Source organism: Scyliorhinus canicula, chromosome 6, assembly GCF_902713615.1.
Source record: "Scyliorhinus canicula chromosome 6, sScyCan1.1, whole genome shotgun sequence".
NCBI classification, from domain to species: domain Eukaryota; kingdom Metazoa; phylum Chordata; class Chondrichthyes; order Carcharhiniformes; family Scyliorhinidae; genus Scyliorhinus; species Scyliorhinus canicula.
The window spans coordinates 8170391-8196004 of NC_052151.1; the positions used below are offsets into that span (position 1 = coordinate 8170391).

The 25614-nt window shown below is 47.0% G+C and overlaps 1 protein-coding gene across 1 annotated transcript in view; it reads left to right on the forward strand.

The window, feature by feature from the left end:
- LOC119966923 (dynein heavy chain 8, axonemal-like) overlaps window positions 1–25614 on the forward strand; it is a 1786259-nt gene that overhangs the window by 541706 nt on the left and 1218939 nt on the right. Inside the window, exons 19-20 of the mRNA XM_038798881.1 lie at window positions 3318–3398; window positions 15352–15468. Of these exons, the coding sequence (XP_038654809.1) occupies window positions 3318–3398; window positions 15352–15468 (198 nt within the window). The remainder of the gene's footprint in view (window positions 1–3317; window positions 3399–15351; window positions 15469–25614) is intronic.

The window sequence follows — 25614 nt, forward strand, 5'->3', positions numbered from 1 at the left end:
CATTTTTTAAAAATTTCCATCTAGGTTTTAGTCTCTTTCGTCTGTAAAATAGTTCTTTTTACCTTTAATCTGAAAGCAATTTAGAACAGGAAATGCAAATTAGCAGTTACTTGCCAGTCAATGATCTTACAGTTAGGATTGTTTTTCAAATTCAGTCCACTACCCAGCAGTGACCCGCTCAGCTCCCACTCTTATCACCACTTTCCCACCTTCCCTAAACTCCCACTCTTTCCTTGACACCTGCATGCAAAGCAAAATGGCATGCCTTGCAAGGCACTGAACAAACTATTTTTTTTTAGCCTCGGAATCTCCTGCTTGAAGAAACTAGTCTGAACCGCTTTACTAACTGTCCTAATTTATTGTCCACGCTAGTCCCACTATGGGGCATTGTTTTTACCTTCTTTAAATCTGAAGGATTTTCACATTTTTACTAGCAATATATGTTAGATTTTAAAAGAATTTAAAAAATAAGGGGCAGAATTCTCTGGCTGCACCTGCCCGGTGACCAGAAATTTCCACCGAGGTCAGTGGACCTTCACATGGTCCACATCCCACCCATGGCGATCTTGTAGGGCAAAATAATCCAGCCAAGGTTAATTAAGATTAATTCGCCAAAACTCCCACTCTTACCTCAACTCCTGGCACTCAGCAAAATGGCACTCTGTGCAAGGCCCGAGCTTGTTTTTATAGCCTCAGCTTCCCCTGCTTAAAGAAATCCAGCGTGAACCAGTTTACTAACTGTCTAGTTTACTCTCCTGGCTAGTCTCACAAGGGACACTATTTTTTCCACCTTTAAATGTAAAAGATTTTCAAATTTCCACCACAGTTTCTGCTAAAAAATAAGAAAAAAAGATTAAAGTTAATTGAGACGAAATGCAGACTGGGTGCCTGCTTTGCAAAACACCTCTCGTCCGTCCACAAGCAGGACTCAGATCTTCCTATTGCTTGCCATTTCAACTCACCATCCTGCTCTCACATCCACATGTCCATCCTTGGCCTGCTGCAATGTTCCAGTGAAGCCCTGCGCAAATTGGGGGAACGGCATCTCATCTTCCGATTAGCCATGGTATAGCCTTCTGCACTTAACATTGAGTTCAACGACTTTGGACTGTGAACTCTCTTCTCCACCTTTACTCCATATTTATTTCTATCAATATATTTTTATTTTCATTTCTTCCATTGATCTGTTTTTTCCTAACCATTGTTCCATCTTCCCCCACTCCCCTTGGGCCAACTGTTCCCAGTTGCCCTTTGACACACTACTCAACTTTGTTCTGCCATTCACTCATTCTAATCTCTCTGTGCCACTGTCAGCAGCCTCCTAAACCTTAATTAACCCCATTTATAATCCTTTTATCTTCTGCCCTCGATACCTTTGTCAATCTCCAGCTATCGCTGGCCCCCTATCCAACCCCACCACTCCACGCCACACACCAACTGTATAACTCTGACCCCATTTCCAGTTCTCTCTAGCTTTGACAAAGATTCATCCAGATTTGAAACATTAGTTCGCTTTCCTCTCCACAGATGTTGTCAGACCTGCTGAGATTATCCAGTATTTTCTGTTGTTCTTCTATCTAATTTGCTTCTATCTCAGGTTAATTATAATTAAGTTTAATTCTCTGAAACTCCCACTTTTCTCTTAACTCCCGGCACTCAGAGCAAAATGGCACTCCATGCAAGGCAATGAACAAGCTTGTTTTTATAGCCTCGGCTTCCCTTGCTTAAAGAAACTGGTTTACTAACTGTTTAATTTACTCCCCATGCTCCGCCCACTATGGGGCATGTTTTTACCTTCTTTAATTCTGAAAGATTTTCAAATTTCCACCAGCAGTTTATGTGAGATTTAAATGTTTTTTTAAAAGCTTAAGATTAATTAAGATTAAGGTTAATTCTCTTAAATTCCCACTCTCACCTTAAGGGGGCAGCACGGTAGCATGGTGGTTAGCATAAATGCTTCACAGCTCCAGGGTCCCAGGTTCGATTCCCGGCTGGGTCACTGTCTGTGTGGAGTCTGCACGTCCTCCCCGTGTGTGCATGGGTTTCCTCTGGGTGCGCCGGCTTCCTCCCACAGTCCAAAGATGTGCGGGTTAGGTGGATTGGCCGTGCTAAATTGCCCGTAGTGTCCTAAAAAGTAAGGTTAAGGGGGGGTTGTTGGGTTACGGGTATAGGGTGGATACGTGGGTTTGAGTAGGGTGATCATTGCTCGGCACAACATCGAGGGCCGAAGGGCCTGTTCTGTGCTGTACTGTTCTATGTTCTAATTCCCGGCAATCAGAGCAAAATGGAACTCCGTCAAATCAACTCCTTGGAATCAAATCCTTGATTCCAATTTATCAACACCAGATTAATTCATAATTCAAATTAACCCTAATCCAATAGAATCATAAAATCATAGAATTTACAGTGCAGAAGGAGGCCATTCGGCCCATCGAGTCTGCACTGGCCCTTAGAAAGAACACCCTACCAAAGCCCACGCCTCAACCCTATTCCCGTAACCCAGTAACCCAACTTAACCTTTTTTGGACACTAACGGGCAATTTAGCTTGGCCAGTCCACCTAACCTGCTCATCTTTGGGCTGTGGGAGGAAACTGGAGCACCCGGAGGAAACCCACGCACACACGAGGAGAAAGTAAAAACTCCACATAGACAATAAGAAGTCTTACAACACCAAGTTAAAGTCTAACATGCTTGTTTCAAACATTAGCTTTCGGAGCACTGCTCCTTCCTCAGGTGAATCAGGTGAAGGAACAGTGCTCTGAAAGCTAGTGTTTGAAACAAACATGTTAGACTTTAACCTGGTGTTGTTAAGACTTCTTACTGTGCTCACCCCAGTCCAACGCCGGCATCACCACATCATCACATAGACAGTCACCTAAGGCTAGAATTGAACCCAGGACCCTAGAGCTGTGAGGCAGTAGTGTTAACCACTGTGCCATTGTGCCCTCGAGTTGGCTCCTTTTCCTTTTCATTGCTAATATTAACTGTAGGATACTCTGATCACCTTTCCCTAAATGTTGCCTTGCGAACAAATAATTCACCCAAACATAGTGCTACACATCCTGGCCCTGTCTAGAAGACGTGACTTCAGGCTAACAACAATTTATTTAATTGCTTCTAAAATGGCATAATAAGCCTGTGCATCAAAAAACTGCTTTTGCAAACAATAATCTACACTGTTGTTCAAGAAGATGGCTCACCACCATCTTCTCAAGGATCTTCAGGAAAGTAAATGCTGTCCTCATCAGCTTTGCTCATGCCCTTGAATGAATACAAATTAATTAAAACCTTTCTTTTTTTGTATTTCTATAATTAGTCTGTTCTTCAAGCATTTGAGAGCGTGTGCGAAGGAATTCCTTTGGAGTTTGTGGCATTGATAACTCCTAAAATTAAAAAGGTGAGCACGAAATTGCGCAGGTAAAGGTAATTAAGCTATATATTAATAAGTAAAGTAAAGTTTCAGTTGTCCTGAATGACCATAGGCTGCTTTCCCCTTTGAGGCGGAGAGCTGACTGGTGGTGATTTAACCTGAGGATCACCACGCCGCAGACGAGGGGGAAACTTCAGAAGACGGGCCTTTTTGAACAACCTCAGCCTGTACAGGATATGTATAGATAAGCAAACAAAACATGCCACAGAGAATTTGGCTTATAGTTACAGTCATTAGAGCAGCACGGCGGCACAGTGGTTATCACTGCTGCCTCACAGCGCCAAGGTCACAGGTTCGATTCCGGCTCTGGGTCACTGTCCGTGTGGAGTTTGTGCATTCTCGCCGGATAGGGTGCTTTTTCTAAGGGTCAATGCTGACTTGATGGGCCGAAAGGCCTCCTTCTGCACTGTAAATTCTCACCGTGTTTGCATAGATTTCGCCCCACAACCCAAAGATGTGCAGGGTCGGTGGATTAGTCACACCAAATTGCCCCTTAATTGGAAAAAAGTAATTGGGTACTCTAAATTTAAAAAAAATATTTACAGTCATTAATTAGTTTCATTGGGAAAAATTAGACCAATGATAGATGAATTGGCAGTCATATCACCTTTGTTTTCATAACCAAAATATAGGGGGATAATTAAAATTTTTTGCAGTATGAATATTGGGTAACAGGGAATCAACAACCTATTTTACACCTTCAATTATTTTTTTCATTAACTTCTAATTTACCCTCGATTAATTTTTGGTACATTAAGTGAAATATTTGTAAGTCTCATCATTCAATGTATATCCATTGTATATCCTAGGCTGATGTCAATCAGTGTTCAGAGGTTTGAGTTACGAGGCCAGATTGCCTAACCGTGGCCTGTATTCCTTTGAATTTAGACAATTAAATAATGATTGAGACTATGGAAAAGCTTTAGAGTGTCACAAGATAAATTCCCACTTTTAAGCATCACAAGTTACCCAAAAGATTAAATAAAATGGGTGTCTATCTGAGGACTTGTAGGTGATTCATTTGTGCTTTTTCAATGTTGAAGTAATTTTTTGATGAAATGGTTCAACTGCATAAAGTAAGGAGGCATAGGTGACCAGTTACCTAAAAGCACAACCAGGCTTGAGTTAGCTCTTTGAAAAAAGAAGGCCTCGGGTAACCATCTGTGTGTAGTCTCCTTGTGTCTGCATGAGTTTCAATCGGGTGCTCTGGTTTCCTCCCACAGTCCAAAGATGTGCAAGTTAGGTGAATTGGCCATGATAAATTACCCCTTAGTGTTCAAACTCTTCGGTGGGATTTCTGGGTTACAGGGATAGGATAGAGGCACTGGGTGCTCTGTCCAAGGACCGGTGTAGATTCAATGGGCCGAATGGCCTCCTTCTGCACTGTAGGATTGTATTAATATTGAACCTGTAAAATAGATTGCTGGCTGGTTTGAGGAACCCTGATTCTCTGAATAGCTTGAAGTGAGAGTTGAGCTGTTTCAAGATCTTGAACACACCATTCAAGATCTTGTAATATCAGTTAAGATACAGAATAGTCTCCTGGACTAGTTTTGATCACCTAAGCAGGTCAAAGATAAAATATTCGGATTTTTCCTTCCATATGGCCTGGTATTTTTAAAAAATGTAAAGCACCCAATTCTTTTTTTTCCAATTCAGGGGCAATTTAGCATGGCCAATCCACCTACCCTGCACATCTTTACATTGTGGGGGTGAGACCTATGCAGACATGGGGAGAATGTGCAAACCCCACATGGACAGTCACCTGGGGCTGGGATTGAACCTGGATTGTCGGCGCCGTGATGCAGCAATGCTAGCCATTGCGCCACCCTGCCATCCATTTTATCTGATATAAATGAAATGAAATGAAAATCGCTTATTGTCACAAGTAGGCTTCAAATGAAGTTACTGCGAAACGCCCCTAGTCGCCACATTCCGACACCTGTTCAGGGAGGCTGATACGGGAATTGAACCGTGCTGCTGGCCTGCCTTGGTCTGCTTTCAAACAGCCAAATATTGCTATTCGAGGTGATTACAGAGCTCTGGGTAGGGTGACTAGTGTTTTGTGTGATGGATACACGGGGAAAATCTTCATTCTGTAACACACATATATACATAACAAAAACAATCTCCATCTGCCATTTCTCTGCCCAGCTCTCCAATCTATTTATATTCTGATGTAATCTCTGACAGTCTCCTTCACCATCTGCAACTCCACCTATTTTAGTGCCATCTGCAAACTTGCTAATCAGACCATCTACATTTTCCTGCAGATCATTTATGTATGTTATAAGCAACAGTGGGCACAGCACTGATCCTTGGGGAACATCACTAGTTGCAGATCTCCATTCTTCTGAAAAACTCCTGTAATTACCTCCAATTAGCATTATTGGTTGGCCAATTGGAGTATGAGCTCCCTCAATGATAGCTCATTGAGGGGGCCCATATAAGCACCTGTGTAGGCTTTGTGAGCAGTCTTAAGTTGACTGGAATGCTAGCAGCACAGTTTGGAGCTGCTCTTGTATTTAGTTATTGGAAATAAATATTGGTGTGGTGCCTCCTGTGGATTATTACAGTGGCGACGAGGTAAACAAAGAACTTTGCGGAGACCAGCTGCCGCACTCGGAGGGTAAGCCTTGCTATTTCAAAAATGCTGTTTTTTGGGAGGTTAGATGCATTCGACCCGACTATTGAGGACTGGTCCCAGTATGTTGAGAGAATGTGTTACTTCTTCCGGGCCAATGATATAATTACGGACGAAAGGAGACGGATTGTCCTGCTGTCGGCGTGCGGACCCTCAGCTTTCGCCATTATACGTAGTCTGACTTATCCCGATGCGCCGGACAAAAATTCTTTCCAAGAATTAACGGAATTGGTGAAAGAGCACTATGACCCAAAACCACCCCTCATTTTGCGTAGGTACAGATTCTACACAGCGAAGCGGGAAGACAGGGAGTCAGTCACAAATTGCTTGACCCGCCTGAGAAGGCTGGCGGAAAAATGTGAGTTTGGCCCGACACTAAATGAAATGCTTCGGGACCGGTTAGTGTGTGGCGTAAACAACCTCACAATACAGAAGCGCCTGTTGGCGGAAACGCAGCTAGACTGCAGGCAGGCGTTACAGCTCGCACTGTCCCTAGAAAAGGCAGCAAGTGGGGCGCAGGAACTACAGGGCACGCCAATGGAGGTCGATACCTGTGAGAGGGACTACCACAACGGGTACAGCTACCAGATAGCCGCTCTCAGGAAAAGCCTGAGGAATAGAGGGCCAAAGGAAAACCCCAGAGCTGCCCCCAAGTCTGCTAGGACTAACTGGAGACAGAGGGAAGTACTGGCTGAGGCTCCCCCAACAGAGAAGGACCATTTTTGGCACCAGACAGAGTGGGGTAACAGCGACAGAAACCCTAGAAGGAGGTGGCAAAAGAGGAATAGCAGGTGGGGACGCAGGGAAGTATACAACCTAGACTCCCCATCCTCCTCCGAAGGGGAACAATTATATAATATTGCGATGAAGAAAGCAGAACCTATTAAGATTACCCCACGGGTGAACGGTCGGCCGACAATAATGGAAATAGAGACGGGGCAGCCGTATCAGTAATGGGAGTGGCAGCATTTTAAAAAAATCAAAGATGGAATCCAGCCACTAACCCTAACAAAAACATCGACGAAACTTAAAACCTACACGGGAGAACCCCTGGAAGTTCTAGGCACGACTCATATACCCGTGGAATATGAGAAACAAATGCTCAGATTACCATTGACGATAGTAGAGGGCTCCGGACCGAGCTTAATTGGACGGAACTGGCTGAAAGACCTAAAATTAGATTGGATGAAAATTTTCCAGAGTGGAAGTGGGCAGTTGAGTGGAGTACTCCAAAAATACCCGGAGGTCTTCCAAGAAGGTTTGGAGCAAATCATAGGCGCCAAAGCAACTTTGCACGTGGACCCAGAAGCCCTTCCGAAATTTTGTAAGGCCAGGGCGGTATCTTTCGCGTTAAGGAAGAAAGTAGAGGTCGAAATAGAAAGGTTACGGCACGACGGCATTATCAGACCAGGACAGTTCTTGGAATGGGCAGCGCCGGTGGTACCAATTTTGAAGCCAGACGGCTCGATATGTCTCTGTGGAGATTTCAAACAGACGGTAAACAAATACGCATTGCTGGACAAATTCCCGATCCCAAAAATAGACGACCTATATGCCAAATTGGCAGGTGGGCTTTTGTTCACGAAACTGGACATGAGCCACGCCTACCTGCAGTTAAAACTGGACAAGGACTCCCAGATGTTCGCTATGATCAACACCCTGAAGGGCCTTTTTCGTTATACTAGGCTACCTTTCAGAGTGTCATCAGCCTGCATTATATTCCAGCGTGCGATGGAAAATATTCTGCAGGGACTACCGCAGGTGGCGATTTATTTGGACAATGTCTTAATCACGGGTAGGACGAACAGGGAACACTTAAGAAACCTGGAGGAAGTGCTCCGGCGTTTCGCAAAGGCAGGCGTACGGCTTAAAAGAGAAAATTTGTTTTTCTGGCCCCACAAGTGACGTACCTGGGATATAAAGTAGACGAGTCGGGCTTACACCCATTGGAAGACAGAGTAAGGGCAATAAAAGAAGCCCCAGCTCCCACCAGAGTCCAGGAGCTATGATCATTTCTAGGGTTGGTAACTTATTATGGCAAATTTATTGAAAATAGGGCATCCATCCTAGAACCCCTCCACCAGCTACTAAAAAAGGGGCAAGAATGGAAATGGTCCGCCCGCCAAAACCGAGCATTTAGGGACATTAAGGAACAGCTGTCATCCTGTTGGAACCATCAATTCACTAGACTCGTGCTTTAAGATATGAACAGTGGTTTTAATCTACTTACAACAGAGCCAACCTGTTCCACGTTGAACTCTTGATGAACTGAACGACTGGCTCTGAGCATTGGTATTTATACAGCAGTCCAGGGGGAGGAGTCGTGGGCGGAGCCAAGGGTGGAGCCCTGTACAAACTCCTAAGCATTCCCAGCGCTACTCCCCCTAGTGGTCGGGCAACGTAACTGCGCTTATCAATGCATGGTCTCATGTATATACAATACAGTGTGAATTACGGAGTTACATTCACCACACATCCAAAAATGTCCGAGAGCATTATGACCCAAGGAAGGAGTTGGTGGTCACTTGTGACGCATCCCCTTACGGGGTAGGAGCCATCTTAGCCCATGGAGGAAGGAATGGGGAAGAACGGCCAATAGCCTATGCTTCGAGGACCTTGGCGATGGCTGAGAGGAAGTACGCCCAAATCGAGAAGGAAGGACTGGCGGTAATATTAGCAGTAAAAAAATTTCACCCGTATCTATACGGGCGGAAATTCACCATAGTGACGGACCATAAGCCATTATTAGGGTTATTAAAAGAAGACAAGTCAATACCCCCAATCGCATCAGCTAGAATCCAATGCTGGGCGTTGCTACTGGCGGCGTATAGATACGTTCTGGAGCACAGACCGGGAACGCGAGTAGCAAATGCAGATGCTTTGAGCAGACTTCCCCTCCCGGACACCCCGCCGCTAATACCGAAAGTAGAGGAGACAGTAATGACTCTAAATTCTTTGGACACCCCACCAGTGGACGCACAACATATTCGGTTGTGGACGTAAATAGACCCAGTTTTAGCCAAGATGAAGCATTTACTGCTAACAGGGGAACTGGAAAGACCAGTGGAGCCCCAGATGCACCCATACTGGAGCAGAAGGGACCAAATACCCGTTGAAGACGGTATCCTATTATTGGGAGCCTTGGTAATAGTCCCAGCTCAGGGCCGTCGGGCAATCTTAACGAGTTACATCACGGACACCCAAGGGTGTCTAAAATGAAGATGCCAGCTCGAAGCTACGTTTGGTGGCCAGGATTGGACACAGACATAGCAGCCTTGGTACGTCGGTGCCAGGAGTGCCAACAGGGGCAAAGAGTGCCACCAGCTGCGCCATTGCACCCGTGGGAATGGTCAAGCAGACCGTGGACCCGCCTGCATATTGACCACGCCGGCCCTTTCATGGGCTCAATGCTTTTGGTGATAGTGGATGCCTACTCCAAATGGTTGGACGTCCACCGGGTAAACACGGCAAGCACAGCATCGACAATCAAAGCTCAGGGCCTCGTTTGCAACACATGGACTGCCGGAGGTATTGATGTCGGACAACGGAACGGCATTCACAAGTGGGGAATTTGGAAAATTCCTAAAAGAAAACGGAGTCCGCCACATCAAGACAGCCCGTTACCATCCAACGGCCTGGCAGAGAGAGCGGTCCAGACACTTAAAGCGGGGCTCAAGAAGCAGCCGGCAGCGTCAATGGACACAAAGCTCTCCCGCTGGCTGTTTGATTACAGGACCACACTGAATTCCACAACGGGCATACCGCCAGCTGAACTCTTAATGGGTAGGCGGCTGCGAACGAGGCTGAGTCTCCTTTTCCCAGATTTAACGGGGAAAGTGGAGAAACAACAGGAGGCCCAACGCAGGGGCATGATAATAGTCGGCAGCAGAGACCTTTCCAGGTGGGGGCATCGGTTTGGGTCAAGAATTATGGGAATATCCTATGAAGTTTCGATAGGAGGTAAGGTGCTGAAGAAACACCTAGATCAAATAAGGGCAGCGGAACCACACCTGGAGGCAGGCGAAGCTGACCGCCTCAAGCTGGGATAGCCCAGATGGAAAAGATACCCACACCCCAGCCCCGAGCAATTTCTCCAGACCCCGTCATCTAGTCGTCAGAGTCGGAGATGGACACGTTCGACGAGGCCGCCGCGACACCTCTCCCCGAGGAGGAGGAAGAACAACTTTCAAGGAGGTCGTCAAGAAAAAGACGGGCACCTATAAGATACACCCCGCCCACGTCGGAGAACGACCCAGCGGACGACACTGAGGTGACAGACCCGGACATGAGTAGCAGGAAGAAGCTCAGAGGAATGCCAGCTGGCAGGAATTTCTCGGACCTTGGGGGGGAGGGGTGTAATGACCTCCAATTAGCATTATTGGTTGGCCAATTGGAGTATGAGCTCCCTCTGATAGCTCATTGAGGGGGCCCATATAAGCACCTGTGTAGGCTTTGAGTAGTCTTAAGTTGACTGGAATGCTAGCAGCACTGTTTGGAGCTGCTCTTGTATCTGCAACAGTAGTGAACTCGCCAACATTGAGGGCATTTAAAAGTTTATTGGATAAGCATATGGATGATAATGGCATAGTGTAGGTTAGATGGCCTTTAGTTTTTGACTTCCCATGTCGGTGCAACATCGTGGGCCGAAGGGCCTGTACTGGATAGAAATTGTCCCATTGGGCAGACGCAGCATGGGTTCGTTAAAGGCAGGTCATGCCTAACTAATTTAGTGGAATTTTTTGAGGACATTACCAGTGCAGTAGATAACGGGGAGCCGATGGATGTGGTATATCTGGATTTCCAGAAAGCCTTTGACAAGGTGCCACACAAAAGGTTGCTGCATAAGATAAAGATGCATGGCATTAAGGGTAAAGTAGTAGCATGGATAGAGGATTGGTTAATTAATAGAAAGCAAAGAGTTGGGATAAATGGGTGTTTCTCTGGTTGGCAATCAGTAGCTAGTGGTGTCCCTCAGGGATCCGTGTTGGGCCCACAATTGTTCACAATTTACATTGATGATTTGGAGTTGGGGACCAAGGGCAATGTGTCCAAGTTTGCAGATGACACTAAGATGAGTGGTAAAGCGAAAAGTGCAGAGGATACTGGAAGTCTGCAGAGGAATTTGGATAGGTTAAGTGAATGGGCTCGGGTCTGGCAGATGGAATACAATGTTGACAAATGTGAGGTTATCCATTTTGGTAGGAATAACAGCAAACGGGATTATTATTTAAACGATAAAATATTAAAGCATGCCGCTGTTCAGAGAGACTTGGGTGTGCTAGTGCATGAGTCACAGAAGGTTGGTTTACAAGTGCAACAGGTGATTAAGAAGGCAAATGGAATTTTGTCCTTCATTGCTAGAGGGATGGAGTTTAAGACTAGGGAGGTTATGTTGCAATTGTATAAGGTGTTAGAGAGGCCACACCTGGAGTATTGTGTTCAGTTTTGGTCTCCTTACTTGAGAAAGGACGTACTGGCGCTGGAGGGTGTGCAGAGGAGATTCACTAGGTTAATCCCAGAGCTGAAGGGGTTGGATTATGAGGAGAGGTTGAGTAGACTGGGACTGTACTCGTTGGAATTTAGAAGGATGAGGGGGGATCTTATAGAAACATTTAAAATTATGAAGGGAATAGATAGGATAGATGCGGGCAGGTTGTTTCCACTGGCGGGTGACAGCAGAACTAGGGGGCATAGCCTTAAAATAAGGGGAAGTAGATTTAGGACTGAGTTTAGGAGGAACTTCTTCACCCAAAGGGTTGTGAATCTATGGAATTCCTTGCCCAGTGAAGCAATTGAGGCTCCTTCATTACATGTTTTTAAGGTAAAGATAGATAGTTTTTTGAAGAATAAAGGGATTAAGGGTTATGGTGTTCGGGCCGGAAAGTGGAGCTGAGTCCACAAAAGATCAGCCATGATCGAATTGAATGGCGGAGCAGGCTCGAGGGGCCAGATGGCCTACTCCTGCTCCTAGTTCTTATGTTCTTATGCGCTGTATCGTTCTATGTTCTATGTTCTAGTCATTGGAAATAAATATTGGTGTGGTGACGGGACTCCTGCCTCCTGTGGATTATTACAACTCCCTTCCACTGTTACTCTCTGTTTCCTCTTGCCAAGCCAGTTATTTATCCATCTAGCTAGTATACTTCAAATTCCATGGTGTAGGCGTGAGTATTGAGCCAGCCTTAACGTGGGGCTCGCCCCTCATTGTTCAGCCTTGGCTTAATAAACAGAGCAGACACACAACCTGGTTAAGATGGCTATTTATTATCCCAAGTTTGGTTCCGTGTACATGGAGATGGACCTGGATAATGCCAAGATCAATCTGCTGAACACTGATAAAAACACATCAATTATACAATTTCCAAAAATCAATAGCCCACCCTAAGTTGGACTCGATCCAATCCCTGAAGCTGCCATGTCCAAACCTATCCAATAAAATTGTGATCAACCCATGATTGAGCCTCATCCTGTCACCTGTTGTTTACCAAAAGCTTCATGTGAATATCAATTTGTTTTCCCCATCCTGACATCCTGCTCACCCATTGTTCATCAGGGACAGGATGGCAGAACTGGCATCCTCTTTACTCCATGGATTGTTTCAGAGGGACATGATATCAGAAGTGGCATCCTTTTCACTTAAGAGGATATTGGGGCCACTGATAAAACTTGCTTACCTCCACTATGTAATCTGCTGATCACACACCTCCTGTGTCTCAAAAACATGGGCATGTTAGCTAATCTAAATCCCATCATGCACTGTGCACTGCTTGTCGCCAGAGTTTACATGATTATCACTGCTATGTCCTAAAATACAGGTTTAATGGTTAATAATGATTACTCAGTACACTTTCTATAATTAATCTCAATCCTTAATAAACTAATTTATCTAAAACTGTTCAAGTGGCATCCTAGCTATTCAGTTTTAAGAGGTCTCATCACTGAACATCCACTTCACATGGGACTTTACCTTTTGTACAGTCTGCCATGAGGGACTTTGTTAAATGCCTTACTAAAGGCGATGATAACTAATATCTAACATGTGGCCAGGGAAAGGATTGGACCACTTAAGAACAGTGGGTCTATGTGTTGAGCCAGGGGAAATGGGCGAGGTACTAAATGAGTACTTTGCTTCAGTGTTCACCAGAAAAAAAGATTTTGTGGAAGATGATTCTTGGGAAGGGTGTGTGGGCAGTCTGGGTCATGTTGACACTAAAAAGGAGGAGGTATTTGGGGTTTTAAAAGACATTAAGGTAGATTTGTCCCTTGGGCTTGATAGGATTTACCCCAGAATACTGAGGGAAGCAAGAAAGGAAATTGCTGGGGCCTTGACTGACATCTTTGTACCCTCATTGGCTACAGGTGAGGTCTCAGAAAAAAATGAAATGAAATGGAAATTACTTACTGCCATAAGTAGGCTTCAAATTAAGTTACTGTGAAAAGCCCCTAGTCGCCCATTCCGACGCCTGTTCAGGGAGGCTAGTTCGGGAATTGAACCATGCTACTGGCCTGCCTTGGTCTGCTTTAAAAGCCAGCTCTTTAGCCCTGTGCTAAACCAGCCCCTGTGAGGACCGGAGAATGGCTAACGTGGTACCGCTGTTTCAGAAAGGTAGCAGGGATAATCCAGGAAACTATAGGTTGGTGAACTTCAAGTCGGTAGTAGGAAATTATTGGAGAAAATTCTCAAGGACAGGAGTTTTCCTATTTGGAAACAAATGGACCCATTAACGATAGACAGCATGGTTTTGTGAAGGGGAGGTCATGCCTCACTTCTTTGATCGAGGTTTTTGAGGAGATGGCAAAGATAATTGATGAGGGGAGGGTGGTGGATGCTGTTTACATGGACTTCAGAAAAGCCTTTGACAAGGTGCCTCATGGCAGACTGGTACCAAAGGAGAAGTCACACGGGATCAGAAGTGAGGTTGCAAGGTGGATACAGAATTGGCTCGTTCACGGAAGGCAGAGGTGAGCAGTAGAAGGGTGTTTCTCTGAATGGAAGGTTGTGACGAGAAGTGTTCAATAGGCATTGGTGATGGGGCTTCTGTTGTTTGTAGTCCTGGTCCACACGTGGCACCAAGGTTGGTGGAGTGGCAGATAGTGTTGAGGACTGTCAGAGGATACAGTAGGACATAGATAGGTTGGAGACTTGGGCAGAAAAATGGCAAATGGAATTTCATCTGGCCAAATGTGAGATAATGCATTTTGGTAGGTCTAATATAGAGGGGAAATATACCGTAAATAGCAAAACTCTTAGGAATATAGAAAGTCACAGAGATCTGAGCGTACACGTCCACAGATCTTTGAAAGTGGCAACACAAGTGGACAAGGTAGTCAAGAAAGCATATGGAATGCTTGCCTTCATTGGATGGAGCATCGAGTATAAAAACTGGCAAGTCATGCTACAGTTATTTGGAACCTTGATAAGACCATATTTGGATTGTTGCACAGAATTCTGGTCGCCACACTACCAGAAGGATATAGAGCAGGGGTGGGCAAACTACGGCCCGCGGGCCGCATGCGGCCCGCCAAAGGTATTTCTGCGGCCCACCAAGTCATTAAAAAAAAAAAAATTTTTTTTTAAAAATTTTTTTTTGTATTAAAAAAATTTTTTTTTAAGGTTAATGGGGGGGGGGGGCTGTTGGGTTACTTACTGGTATAGGGTGGATACGTTGACTTGAGTAGGGTGATCATTGCTCGGCACAACGTCGAGGGCCGAAGGGCCTGTTCTGTGCTGTACTGTTCTATGTTCTATATGAGGCGCCCAGAATCATAACCGGGTGAAGTAATTATTTTACTTATGCGGCCCTTTGTGAATTGTGAATTTCTGAATGTGGCCCTTGCACGGAAAAGTTTGCCCACCCCTGATATAGAGGCTTTGGAGAGGTTGCAGAGGAGGTTTACCAGATGTTGCCTGGTCTGGAGGGTGTCAGCTATGTGGAGAGGCAGAATCACACTTTTTTTTACACAGAGGGCGGTGAGTGCCTGGACCATGTTTCCAGGGAAGGTTGTGAAGCAGATACATTACCAGCGTTCAAAAGGCATCTTTACAAAGTCATGGGTATAGAGGGATACACCACTAGGAAGTGCTGAGGGGTTTGGCCAACGGTAGCATTATGACCGTTCAGGCTTGGAGGGCCAAAGGGCCTTTCCTGTGCTGTATTGTTCTTTGTCTTTGTAAATGAACTACCAATGTATATATTTTTACCAATTTTTATATTTTGGCTATGAAGGATGCATAATAATTTCACATTCAAAGTCCTTTGTCATTTTTTTCTTTAGATTGAGTCTGTTCTGAGACAAGGAGTTACTTTCCTGAATTGGTCATCTCTAACACTTGAACAGTTCTTCTCTGATGCAAATACAGCCATAGATGAGTTGATTACATTGCTAAAGACAGTAAGTAGATGTCTCAGAAATTTTACATTTGTTTATTCAATTAAAGGATGACAGCAGTGGGAAACATTTCATTTAATTTCATTTTGGCATCTTGTAATGACAAGTTCTCAATACTTATGGGCTCAGATAAAATCCTTACTTGAACGTGGATGCAGACAATGTTGAGAGAAATAACATAAGAGAAAAAAGATAGAATCAGGAACAATAAAATTGTTACAAAAGGAGGCTATTCAGCAAGAGCAGCTTATCTAGTTTCATACTTCCACATTTGCTCCACAACCCTGCAATTTTTATCTCTTCATATAATTATTCAATTCCATTTTGAAATCCACACCACACTCAGGTAGTGCATTTCAGATTCTAATCATAGAAACATAGGGCGCAAGCTAACCAAATTTGTTCTAAGTATATTTGTGAGCGGGGATGGCCAATCAAACTGAGGCCATCACCAGTTAACATTAACTGGGATGCTTAATGATGCCCATGGGCTTCAACCCACAAAGGACTGTTCCGCTGGCTGACTCGCCGGGATGCACCTGGCAGCTCCCCGTTAATGAGGGGGAGCAGCACTGACACCAATCCCACAGAGCAAACCCCAAATAGCATGCAGCTGTCCTACCGCACAGAGCTACTTCATAATTCGGAGATGCCGACCTGGGCAGACAGATGAACACGGTCTTATCCAGATCCAGGAAGACACAGTTATCATGAGGGGGTCGGAGGGTCAGCCACAATTCAGCCAATGTCGTCTGGGAGGCAGTGGCCATCAGCTCGGGGAGTGTCACCAGGAAGACTGCTACCCAGTGCTGCAAGAAGGTCAATGACCTCCACTGGGCCGCACGGGTAAGTTTGCATCGGCAACATGGCACTGTTCAATGCCACCCGCACCACCCCCCCCCATGCCCCTGCACCTGGCAATATCATGGCATGCTCCAGTATACCCCTATACTGACCAGCACACCCCAACCATGCCCAGCAGTGGTGCATCTACCTGTCCCCTGCCATGCCCCCCTCCCCATCTCTGATACTTGAAGCGTGCTGCTCACAATGTCCCCTCTGTGTCCCAGACAGGCACCGGAGATCAGGGTCCTCACCCACTACAAGGAACGGGCCTTGATGTTTGGGGGGTGGCCGAGGACAGAGCTTGGCGTGGGCCACAGAAGTGAGCATTTACTCGCCCCCACCCAGATGGCTTGTCACAAGTGAGTTGTTCATGTCAGGATGATGATCCTTCCCTCTGACTGACAACATGTCCTTTCTCCAGCAGTATATCTATCTGATGGCACGGCCATCCAAGATGCCCCCCCCCCCCCCCCCCCCTCCGTACAAGAGAACACTTCGGAGGAGGGCTTCAAGGAGGGCACTGTTGGGGCGTCAAGTTGTCATCCCCACCGTCCACCACTGCAGAGACACACTTCGGTGGGTGGAAGTAGTGGACCAGCTTCTTGGGCACAATCTGGTGAGCAGCACACAGTTGCAGATGCACATCAGGTGGACGCAGGAAAGTTCAGGGGGGACAGCAGTTGATGGTTGTTGGATCCCAGCTGAGACCCAGTCAGATGTGGAGCCTCTGGACAAGGCAATCCTGGATCTGATGCAGATGATAGGGTGCGGCTGTGAGATTCACAGAGAGATAGAAGTGACACATCAGCGGGTCCGTAGCCGATTGGAGGAGTCCCAAAAGCTACGGGCGCAGGAGATAGCGTCAGTAATGCGTGACACCATGGCACAATTCTTGGATGGCGACCACTGAAGAGTGCCTGAAGACAGCATCAGCATTATGAGGGTGCCTGAGGCATTGCTTAATAAGTGACGGCCATGGCTGGAAAGCTGCCCCCATCCCTGATGCGCATCCTGCGGACACACCTTGACATGGTGGTAGAGCACGGAGGGCTCACGGAGGATCACTGAAATGGTACGGGGTGGGGGGGGGGGGTAGGGGGGAGGGAGCAGCACATTCGGGGGATAGGGACGGTTGGGGTCAGGATTGTGGGAGGGTGCAGCTCCCAGGATGTAGCTGTTGTGCACACTCCCGGGGAAGTGTGCAGACAAAGCATGATATTGATATGGTGGTCACAAAAAAGTTTGACAATCACTTCCTTTTAATGAAGGGTGCTCCCAGACTGCCCGGTACTGGCATGCATAGAAATATGCGTGCCATTTATTACCCCCTGGACTTGGACATCCTGGTGATAACGCAAAGTCAATTGTGGCCTACGGTGCTGAGGGCCCGGGTTCGAAGCCTGGCTGGTCACTATTCATGTGGAGTTTGCACATTCTCCCCATGTCTGCGTGGGTTTCACACCCACAGCCCAAACATGTGCAGGGTAGGTGGATTGGCTACGCTAAATTTCCCCTGAATTGGAAAAAAAAAATTGGGTACTCTAGATTTATAACAAAAAATAATTCAATTGGGGGCTGTAGGTTGGGAAATGGCACACAAGACACCGCTAGAGCCCTGAAATGAACCTGAGGCATAAAGGGCTGTGGTGACCTTGACGGCCAACGGGAGTGGGTATCCTCCTCCTCCAATTGGTGCCAAGTCCACCTAATCTGCACATCTTTGGACTGTGGGAGGAAATTGCAGACACAGGGAGAAAGTGCAAACTCCGCACAGTGACCCAAGCTGGGGATCGAACCTGGTACCCTGGAGCTGTGAAGAAACTGTGCTAACCACTGTGCTACCGTGCATAAGTGGATTGTTGATGGGCGGGGTTCAGTCGCCCTCCAGGAGGGTGTTTGGATACGGGAATGTGGGACAGGGGTGGTGCCAGTTGCATGATAATGGTGACTCACCCTGGCTGGCCTGGTGTGTTGCCCATCCTTACCCAGCACTCCCTACAGGTCCGCCTGGTGGGAACCGCATTGCGGGGACGATGGATTGGACTTGATTGGATTTGATTTTTTTGTCACGTGCACCGACGTACAGTGAAAAGTATTGTTCTGTATACAGTCGAGCCGGATTGTTCCATACATGAAAAAACACAGGACATACGATAAATACACGATGTAATGCACATGTGAACACAGTCATTGGGTGAAGCAAATGGAGTGTAATACTACTCAATAGAGAAGTTGTGTGGAGCAATTAGTTCAGTCCATAAGAGGATCATTCAGGAGTCTGATAACAGCAGGGAAGAAGCTGGGCTGGATTCTCCACCCCACCAATGCCAAAATCGCGTTCAGCGATGGATCGGAGAATCTGTTTGAACGCCGAAATCAGGAGCGGCGGCGGTTTTTAAATAATCCGCTGCCCGAAAATCGCGGCGATACTCCACGAGTATCTACCGCCTCAGGCCATTGGCCCGCTCCGCGATGCTCCGTTCCCGACCGGCCGAATTCCCGACAGCGTGGGACTCTCATGGTCCAGCCGTTCGGGAACCCCACGAGGCAGCGGCGGACTCAGTCCAGGGCTGCTATAGTCAGGGGAGAGCCGATCGGCGAGAAGGCGGGGGGGGGGGGGGCTTCATTCTAGGCTGGGGGCAATTTGGGCAGGTGGTCCGGGGTGCGCGAGCGACTGATGCGGGGCACTATTTTGCCGGTCTAGGTCAGCGGATTGAGTCCACCATGGAGCAAGGCGCAGCCGCTGCAGGCCACCGCCGTGCGCATGTGCGGCCTCTGACCTGGAAGTGTAGGGAGCCATATCGGCAGCTAGAGCTGCGAGCTCTTTGACCGCTCCCTGCTAGTCCCCAGCGAAATGGGGAGTTTGTGGCATTTTGATGCCAATTTTCCTGGCGTAAAAGACCACATTTTTACCATCAGCCTGGGGATTTAGTTTCCAAAATGGAGAATCCAGCCTGCTGTTTTTGATCCGGTTAGTGCATGTTCTCAGACTTCTGTATCTCCTGCCTGGTGGAAGAGGTTGGAAAAGAGAATAACTCTGGGAGCGGGTCTTTGACTATGCTGCCCACTTTCCCCAGGCAGTGGGAGGTGTAAACAGAGTCATTGGATGGGAGGCAGTTTTGTGTGATAGACTGGGCTGTGTTCACGACTCTGTAGTTACTTGCGGTCCTGGGCCGAGCAGTTGCCATACCAGGCTGTGATGCAGCCAGATAGGATGCTCTCTATGGTGCACATGTAAAAGTTGATGAGAGTCAATATGGAATGCTGAATTTCTCTTGTTTCCTGAGAGAGTATAGGCGCTATTATGCTTTCTTGCTCGTAGCGTCAACGTTGGTGGACCAGGATAGATTGTTGGTGATGTGCATACCTAGGAATTTGAAGCTGTCAACCATCTTCACATCGGCACCAGTGATGCAGACAGGGGTGTGTATGATACATCGCTTCCTGAAGTCAATGGAAGGGGCTGGTTTAGCACACGGCTAAATCGCTGGCTTTGAAAGCAGACCAAGGCACTCAAACAGCACGGTTCAATTCCTGTACCAGCCTTCCCGAACAGGTGCCGGAATGTGGCGACTAGGGGCTTTTCACAGTAACTTCATTTCAAGCCTACTTGTGACAATAAGCGATTAACTTGGGCTGGTTTAGCACACTGGGCTAAATCACTGGCTTTTAAAGCAGACCAAGGCAGGCCGGCAGCACGGTTTAATTCCCGTACCAACCTCCCCGAGCAGGCGCCGGAATGTGGCGACCAGGGGCTTTTCACAGTAACTTCATTGAAGCCTACACGTGACAATAAGCGATTTTCATTTCATCTAATTTTTCATTTCAATGACCAGCTCTTTCGTTTTGCTGACGTTGAGGGAGAAATTGTTATCATTACACCATACTACCAGGTTCTCTATTTCCCTCCTGTACTCTGACTCATCGTTGTTCGAGATCCGACTCACTGCGGTCGTGTCATTAGCAAGTTTGTAGAAGGAGTTGGAGCCAAACTTTGCCACACCGTCCTGTGTATACAATAGGGCACTAAGTACACAGCTTTGCGGGGTTCCGGTATTGAGGACTATTGAAATGAATATTCCGGCGCCTGTCCAGGGAGGCTGGTACAGGAATCGAACCGTGCTGCTGTCCTGCTTGGTTTGCTTTAAAAGCCAGCGATTTAGCCAAGTGAGCTAAACCAGCCCCTTCATAATGATCGATATCAAGGCCACTGAACAGTAGTTGCTGAGGCACGTTTTCTGGTTCTTCATTGGCGCCAGTATGATGGTGGTCTTCCTGAAGTAGGTGGGAACCTCGGAACATTGAAACATAGAAAACATAGAAAATAGGTGCAGGAGTAGGCCATTCGGCCCTTTGAGCCTGCACCACAATTCAATATGATCGTGGCTGATCATGCAAATTCAGCATCCCACTCACGCTATCTCTCCACACCCATTGTTCCCTTTAGTCTCAAGGGCCACATCCAGCTCCCTCCTGAATGTATCCAATGAACTGGCCCCAACAGCTTTCTGTGGTGGAGAATTCCATCAAGTTCACAACTCTCTGAGAGAAGAAATTCTTCCTTCTCTCAGTCTTGAACAGTGTAAGAGAGGTTGAAGATATCCACAAACACACCCGGCAGTTGGTCCATGCAGGATCTGTGTGCATGACCAACGTTTCCATCAGGACCCGTTTCTCTCCAAGGGTTCACTTTCAAGAAGGCTGATCTGACTTTGGAAGCTGTGACTCTAGGTATGGGTGTCCCCGAGGCTGCTGGGGAGTTGACAATGATGGTGATAGGTGTGGAGTATGTGGGATGGGGATCGTGCCAGGGGAATGCAGCTGGTGGCTTACCCTGGCTCGCTTTGGGGGCTGCCCAAACTCATCATGCACTGACCATCAGTCCGCCAGGTGGGGCATCATGGGAGGGTTTGTGGGGAATTATGGATGTCGGATGTGTGGGGTGTGTGGGACAATGGTGGTGTCAGGGACATGGAGCTGGTGACTCACCCGGCCACACTGAGGAGGTTGTGTAGCTTCTTATGGCACTGATGTTCGGTCCAGTGGGGCCCACGGCGCTCACAGCCTCTGCCACCTCTGCCCAGGCTGGGTTGACATTGGCAGGTGGCAGCCTCCTTCCCACCCTTGGGAACAGGGTGTCCCACCAATCTTCCCCGGAATCCAGCAATATCTTCAGCTCTGCATCTGCGAACCCCGGGCCGGCTTTCAGGTGACATAATCTTGTGTGGAGGGATGAGTGCTGATATGCAGCTGCAGCTTGTCATGTTCTTGTAGCCAATCCCGACCCCAGTGAATCACATGCTGGTGTTGGATTTGCACTGGTTTCACATGGTGCGAATTCTGGCCCATTAGCTTGTCCTGCATGGCTCCGGCAGTCGCACCCTCATCGGGACTGTGGAACAGCCCTACTCAGTCCCAGCATCAACACCTCGTCTCTCAAACCGAGAATCCACCCGATAATGGTTTGGCCTCAACTGCTTTCTGAGGTAGCAAATTGCACAGGCTCAGCACTCTCTGGGTGAAGAAATTTCTCCCCATCTCACTTCTAAATGGTTTATCCCATATCCTCAGACTGTGACCCCTGGTTCTGGATTCAACCACCATTGGTAACATCCTTTCTGCATCTACTCTGCCTAGTCCTGTTATTTATAAATTTAAATTATCCAATTCATTTTTTTTCCAATCAAGGAACAATTTAGTGTGGCCAATCCACCTACCCTGCACATCTTTGGGTGGGGTCGAGACCCACGTAGACTCGGGGAGAATGTGCAAACACCACACGGACAGTGACCTAGTATCAGGATCGAACCCGGGTCCTCAACGCCGTGAGGCAGAAGTACGGAAGTTGCAAAGGTGGCATCATACTTTGAGGAGCCAGAATAGTTATCCCTGTACCAGGAATAGATTTGCTCCAAGCCAAATTGCACAGTGCCCATTCGGCTATGAAGCTGCTCCCCAGAAGTTATGCATGGTGGTCTGGGATTAATACTGACATTGAGAGTTTGGTGAAGTTCTGTGACCAGTGCCGAATGCAGCAAAGATTGCCTGCTACTGCCCATTGCAGCCTTGGGAATAGCCGGGCCGGCCATGAGTACACATCATGTTGGTTATGTGGGGCCATTCATGGGCACAATGTTTTTGTCCTTGTTGATGCCTATTTGAGGTGGATTGGATTGTTTAAAACAAAGTCTATGACGTTGGATGCCACAATTCAGAAATTGCGTCAGTGTTTTTCGAACCACTGGACAGCTGCACTCATCATATGCATAGCCTTCAGGAGTGCTGAATTTCAAAATTTCACCTCCTTAAATGGCATCTAGCACATCAGGACTGGGCCTTAACACCCAGAATCCAACTGTTGTAAAGTGAAAGGTGGGTAAATGTACCCCGGGTATTTCAGAAGACCATTTCTATGTTCTATGCAAAAGGTGCAAAGGTAGAGAGAGCTGGAGTTCTAGGTTGTCCTTTTTATACATCCCTTCGCACCCTTTGCAAAGATTCTGTGGCCTGTGTGCATTACAGGAGGGTCCAATGAGGTGGCTTCTCCCCATATTGGCAAGTCACAGAACAAGATTTTGAACCTTCAACTGCTAGGTGTTGTTCTGGTCACGCCATGCTTCTGGCCTCCTACTGAAATGGGTGCCATTACGTCTGCTCAGTGTAAGAGCCCTTCCTGTTGATTCCCTTATTTCCCATGTCTTTAGTTTTGCCATCATCATTTTGTTCCATGGATGCTGAATGGACATATATCTTTAAGTCTAGCAGGAGAAGAGAGGAACTCAAATATTACAACGTAGTACATTGTGCTATGCTTAGGACAGCAGAACTCAGATGTTTTGGGACCCAAGTGTTCGGTGGGAATCGGTTCAATTGGTGGCCATTGAATTGACTAAAAGGCCATATTATACCAAAGAACAAAGAAAATTACAGCACACGAACAGGGTCTTCAGCCCTCTAAGTCTGCATGGGTCATGCTTCCTGTCATAATATACACACAAGTATATGATGGTGCATAGACACATACTGACTGACACACTGAAAGACCAATTAACACACAGAACTCAGCAGCCAATCACCAGACAGGGCACGGTCACTATAAAGCCAGAGGGCACTCGTTTTCCTGCTGATTTGGGATGCAGCCTCTGAGACAGCCAGAGCCCGTAATCAGTAACACTAACATCTGCCATGTGCTAGCAGTATAGTCTGGTCAGGTTAGCCATAGGTCTTCAGTCAACCTGACATAGTGTCGACCCACAGTGCAAGTATGTTTAACAGCTCATAGTTAAATAAAATAGAGTTGTACTTCTACAGGTGTTGGTAGCCTGTCTCTTCTACTGCTCTGGTAAACGCAGTCATCACAGAACCCAGCATACCCAACACATCACTACCCATCTGAACTAAAAACCCCTACCTTTCCAGGGACCATATCCCTTTATTCCCATCCTATTCATGTATTTGTGAAGATGCTCCTTAAACGTCACTATCGTATCTGCTTCTAATACCTTCCCTGGCAGCGAGTTCCAGGCTCCCACCACCCTCTGTGTAAAAATTTGCCTGATATATCTCCTTTAACCCTTACCGCTCACACCTTAAACCTAAGCCCTCTAGTAATTTACTCTTCCATCCTGGGAAAAAACTTCTGACTATCCACTCTGTCCATGCCCCTTATAGTCTTGTAGACTTCTAACAGGTCGCCACTCAACCTCCGTTGTTCCAGTGAGAACAAACCAAGTTTCTCCAACCTCTCCTCACAGCTAATGCCCTCCATACCAGGCAACATCTTGGTAAATCTTTTCTGTACCCTCGTCAAAGCCTCCACATTGTTCTGCTATTGTAGCGAGCAGAATTGAACACTATATTCCAAGTGCGACCTAACTAAGATTCTATAAAGCTGCAACATGACTTGCTAAGTTTTAAATTCAGTGCCTTGGCCGATGATGGCAAGCATGCTGTATGCCTTCTTGACTACATTCTCCACCTGTGTGGGCACTTTCAGTGACCTGTGTACCTGTACACCCAGATCCCTCTGTCTACCAATACTCTGGATGGTTCTGCCATTTACTGTATATTTCCCATCTGTATTAGACCTCCCAAAATGCATCACCTCCCATTTTTCAGAATTAAACTTCATTTGCCATCTCTCCACCCAAGTATCCAACCGATCATTTACAATCAATTTCTGCATTAAGAGTATGGTAGTCACCACTGATCTATATATTGTATATATAGGTGCTTTATGGTGAGGCCCCGGTACTACAGGTACGGGGGTAGATCCCAGCCTGCTGGCTCTGCCCAATAGGCAGAGTATAAATATGTGTGCTCCCCGTACAGCAGCCATTTTGTCAGCTACTGTAGGAGGTCACACATCTCAGTGTAATAAAGCCTCGATCACATCCTACTCTCGTCTTTACGTAATTGATAGTACATCAATTTATTACACTGAGATTTTCCAGAGATGGACATCCGCATCAAGCCGGATCGCCTGCAGCTGCATCTTCAAACAGACAACGCCAAAAAGGACTTCGAACTGTTTTGAAGTGTACATCGGGTCTGCACCAGATACAATCCCAGAAGCACAGAAGCTCCAGATCCTTTACACGCGGCTGAGCTCCAACGTCTTTCCACTCGTCCAGGACCTACGCAGAGGCCATGACGCTACTGAAGGAAAACTACGCTCAGCGGCCTAACAAAATCTACCCCAGGCACCTCCTCTCCATGCAGCGCCAACTTCCCGGTGAGTCGGTGGAAGATTTCTGGCGCGCCCTGCTCGCCCTAGTTAGAGACTAACTGTCAGACCGTTTTGGTCATGGAACACTCGAATTTGCTAATCAGAGATGCATTTGTTACCGGCATAGGGTCTGACTACATCCGCCAGTGCCTCTTAGAAGGGGCCACCCTCGACTTCTCGGCGACAAAAAAACTAACACTCCCACTTGCAGTCGCATCACGCAACACAGAACAGTACAGCACAGAACAGGCCCTTCGGCCCTCGATGTTGTGCCGAGCAATGATCACCCTACTCAAACCCACGTATCCACCCTATACCCGTAACCCAACAACCCCCCCTTAACATTACATTTTAGGACACTACGGGCAATTTAGCATGGCCAATCCACCTAACCCGCACATCTTTGGACTGTGGGAGGAAACCGGAGCACCCGGAGGAAACCCACGCACACACGGGGAGGACGTGCAGACTCCGCACAGACAGTGACCCAGCCGGGAATCGAACCTGGGACCCTGGAGCTGTGAAGCATTTATGCTAACCACCATGTTACCGTGCTGCAACATTCAGGCCTATGC